At 45.9% G+C, this 4107-nt stretch overlaps 1 protein-coding gene across 1 annotated transcript in view; it reads right to left on the bottom strand.

The window, feature by feature from the left end:
- Positions 1-522: 522 nt before the first annotated feature.
- Positions 523-4107, bottom strand: part of GPR143 (G protein-coupled receptor 143) — a 42328-nt gene continuing 38743 nt past the window's right edge. Inside the window, exon 9 of the mRNA XM_011950908.1 lies at positions 523-952. Within this exon, the coding sequence (XP_011806298.1) occupies positions 858-952 (95 nt within the window). The 3' untranslated portion in view covers positions 523-857. The remainder of the gene's footprint in view (positions 953-4107) is intronic.

Genomic DNA, 4107 nt, shown 5'->3' with positions numbered 1-4107 from the left:
TCCTTAGACTATGTCATTACTCAACACAGCATGAGGCTAAATTTGTGAGCAAAGTCATGCTGTCTTCTCTGCCCTCTAGTGTGTGTTAGGAGGCCAGGCTGTGCTGCTGCTCCACGGGGCCCTGGTTCCCTATTCATTCTGCTGCATCTCTATTGGCATCATCAATAAGCTTAGTCAAGAGCATTTCCTCTAGAAATCACATCTTTACTGCACCTTTTCTATGTTTAGGTGTGTTTAGATACACAAATACCACTGTGTTACAGTTGTCTACAGTATTTGGTACAGTCACATGATGTTCAGGTTTGTAGTGTAGGAGCCATAGGCTCTACCGTATAGCATAAGTGTGCTATAGCCTGTACCGTCTAGGTTTGTGTAAGTATGCTCCATGGTATTCACACAACAGTGATATCACCTAACGATATATTTCTCAGAACTCATCCCCATCATTAAGCAATGCATAACTGTACATACATTTTCTTTTGCTAGAAGTGTTAAGACAGAATCCAAGTCAGGCTGGGAGCCCAGTCATAACTATTTTATTTAACTACTTTCCCAAGGACTTGGACCTTACACTTACTTTACAGCCAGCCTCAGAAAACTTCCTAGCGGCAACTAAGAGGGTAGAGAAGCTGTAGAGTGGTCTGGAGGGGGCTCTTCCATTCCCACACACATGTGCATGAATCATTTCCCCTATCCTAAAGGCTCTTCGGGAAGAAGCTCTAACTAGTGATGAGAGCAAGGTTTGGGGGCTGCTACACTTTGGCAGTGCGGTGATGGGAAGGTGAGAACACAGTTCTAAAGAACAAGAATTGTGGAGTCTGAGGAATATGGGGTCTGGACCCCCCAGCACATCCCCTTCATAGGTCTCCATGGGTTGGGAGAGCAGGGTCAGCCTCATTTTTGTTGCAGGATTCACTTGCAGTGTGAATTTCAATTGTACTGGCATCAGAACCTGGAGAGGAAAAGACAAAAGACTGTGACTGTGTCTGCATCCTAGCAGGTTTGTCATCAGCTTCAGAAAATGCTCAGTATTCAGTGCATGGAGTTTTTCATGTACCAACTTTGGTCAAAGTCCTAGCATTCATCTCATCTGCAAAAAAAAAAAAAAAAAAAAAAGGAGGTGTGGAAATCTACATCAACTTTCCATCTACATTTTATTAACTCATTACAACAGATGAAACAAGCCCTACAGAATCATCTAGGCTAGTTGATAGGTGACTGTGGCACAGATGCTGCAGGTGACACAACTGATGGTTTAGGAAGGTTTTGGAGCCCCAGGACACATGGTGTTTGATTTAGGAGCAGAGCACACACACTCTTGTGACCACTGGTGCAGCTTCTACTGAGGACGGTAACTCACACAACGGGGACCCTATGGTTGCCTGGCTACCTACACTCAATTCCAGGAAGTGCCCAAAGGGAGGGAGACCACCACTCTGGAAAACTACGCCACCTCCCAATTGTCTTTTCATGGACGATGCCATATGGTTTTAGCAAGTAGCTCCTCCCTGTCAGCATCTAACTCTACTCATGGAAAACTCATCTCTCAATGCCCAACTAAATACACAGTAGCACATGCCTGGTAACTCTGTCCAGTTGGGCTCATTTGTTCTGATTGTGACCCTAGATAAGATGATAAAGTGATGAATGATATTTTTTGTAAATACCAGAATGTATTTGTCCAAATATGCTTAGCATTCCCTTCATGAGAAATTGCTGGAGACATTTTTCTCAGGCCTGGATTTCAGGGCAGTTTGCTTCCATGCACAATGTTTTCTTTTAAATCATGAAGAATCTTGTAACTGGTCATATTTTTCTCTTTACTCCCCATCTTGAAAGCCCAAAGCCAAACTACTAATACATTTTAACTATGTGGGGCTAATTCTACCTGGCTTGCTTTTGATTTCATTGTTAATTCTTTTTGTCCTGTTTTCTTTCTCTATTAATCAGTTTTCCCCTTTCTCCTGTCCTCCTTCCAGAATGTGACAAGATGTACAAAAAGCAGACACACTACAAAGAGGGAGAAAAACGTAGGCAGCAATCAGCAGTATGAAAGTTAACACCACTCCCATTGAAAGAGTAATCCTGGCCGGGCGCGGTGGCTCAAGCCTGTAATCCCAGCACTTTGGGAGGCCGAGACGGGCGGATCACGAGGTCAGGAGATCGAGACCATCCTGGCTAACACGGTGAAACCCCGTGTCTACTAAAAAAATACAAAAAACTAGCCGGGCGCGGTGGCGGGTGCCTGTAGTGCCAGCTACTCAGGAGGCTGAGGCAGGAGAATGGCGTAAACCCGGGAGGCGGAGCTTGCAGTGAGCTGAGATCCGGCCACTGCACTCCAGCCTGGGCGACAGAGCGAGACTCCGTCTCAAAAAAAAAAAAAAAAAAAGTAATCCTGGATGTCAGTCATCATTCTGATAGTGACAGGAGGCAGCCAAATGCCTAGGCATATAGGGGCGGATCTCTGGTTTGGGGTTTCAACCCCACCTTCAAGCCAAAAACAGCCTGAAGGCTGAAAGACTGGACTGCTGGTCCCAGATGAAACCTGCAGCCCAAAGTGAGAACTTCTGTTCCTGCCCTTTCTCAATTGATTCTTTCTGAATAATGCCTTTTAACCAATTGAACATTCCCTTTTCCAATACTACCTAAGGCCTGCCCCTCCCCAATTCTGAGCCATAAAAGCCCTGGACTCAGCCACATTAGGGAAACTTTCCTGCCTTCTGGTAGGGGGACCACTCCGGCATCCCCTCTCTGCTGAAAGCAGTTTCATTACTCAAAACTCCCTGCCTTGCTCACTGTTCTATAGTCAGTGCATCCTCATTCTTCTTGGGAATGGGACAAGAACTTGGAAACTGGTATGCAAGCCAGGCTTGGCCCAGGTGAGCTGGATGGGCAGGCCGTCTGCTGCGACAGGTAGCATGGCCGAGCGAGGCCTGGGTGGGGCATTACCAGCCAGAGGTCCCCAGCTTGCAAAGTGACCGAGAATAAAATCCTGCATCAATTCCAGCAACACATCTTTCTTCAGAATCTGTGAGACCCTTTGGAACCAATGTCAGAATTATTCTTTCCATCCCCAAATATCCTAGAGTACTTGCTCCAGCCGCAACACAGGTTATGGGCTTTAAGTGGGGAATACAAAGGTGGAAGACACAGCAGAGGGTGGCCTTCCTAACAACAGATGGGGCAAGTGACTGCACTCCAAAAAGCCTCCAAAGCCCTCCACCCATGGGCCTTGCTGACAATTGCAGCTTAGTCTGTGTCCCTCTCAGTTCCCTCACACCCTTAAGCACACTGCCTCTCTCCCTCTCACTCCAGGTGTGGTCCTGCCACAGGGCATTTGCACCTCTCTTTTTCTGCCTGTAAAGCTCTTCTGACTTTCTCATGGCTTCTACACTTCATTAAGGTCTCAATTCTAATATTACATCATGCTCAGGGAGACTCTCACGACACCCTCTCTAAAACCACGCCCCTACCTCCTCCCTGGTTTTTCTTCATGGCATGTTCCACTACCTGGCTGGAATACGATGTCATTGTCATTATTTGTGTTTTCCATCCTGTCTCTGCCACTAGAGCAGAGAGTCTCAGTGGACAGGGAATGTGTCTTAGTCACCATAGTGTACCTAATGCCCCAGACAACACCTGACATGTAGAGGATGCCCAATAAACATGGGAAATGGGTCAGTACAGTCATGTAGGTGCCTTGACAGCAACGGGATGCAGCACTAGTACCCTGGAGCACTCATTAAGACATGAGTATAAAGAAGGGCAGGAACAAGCACAATTTTAAAAGAGATACATGCAGAGTTTGAGAGGACATATTAAGGAACAACAACAATAAAAAAGAAACATTAGACTTATATAGAAAAGAGGAAGTGAGAAATTGTGACATCAGGAGAGATGTGCTTGGAAAGGATTAGGGAAGCCTGAGCTACAGCAAGAGATGACAATATTACCAAGAAGGCAAGTGTGGGCTGGGCGTGATGGCTCCAGCTATAACCCTAGCACTTTGGAAGGCCAAGTCAGGAGGATCACTTGAGTGTGAGACCAGCCTGGGCAACATAGACCCTATCTCTTTAAAAAAAAAAAAAAAAAAAAAAAGCTTATGTT

The sequence above is a fragment of the Colobus angolensis genome, unplaced genomic scaffold (assembly GCF_000951035.1).
Source record: "Colobus angolensis palliatus isolate OR3802 unplaced genomic scaffold, Cang.pa_1.0 Scaffold310, whole genome shotgun sequence".
NCBI lineage: Eukaryota > Metazoa > Chordata > Mammalia > Primates > Cercopithecidae > Colobus > Colobus angolensis.
The sequence above is the reverse complement of the archived record's forward strand: the minus strand, read 5'-3'. Positions and strand labels throughout refer to the sequence as shown.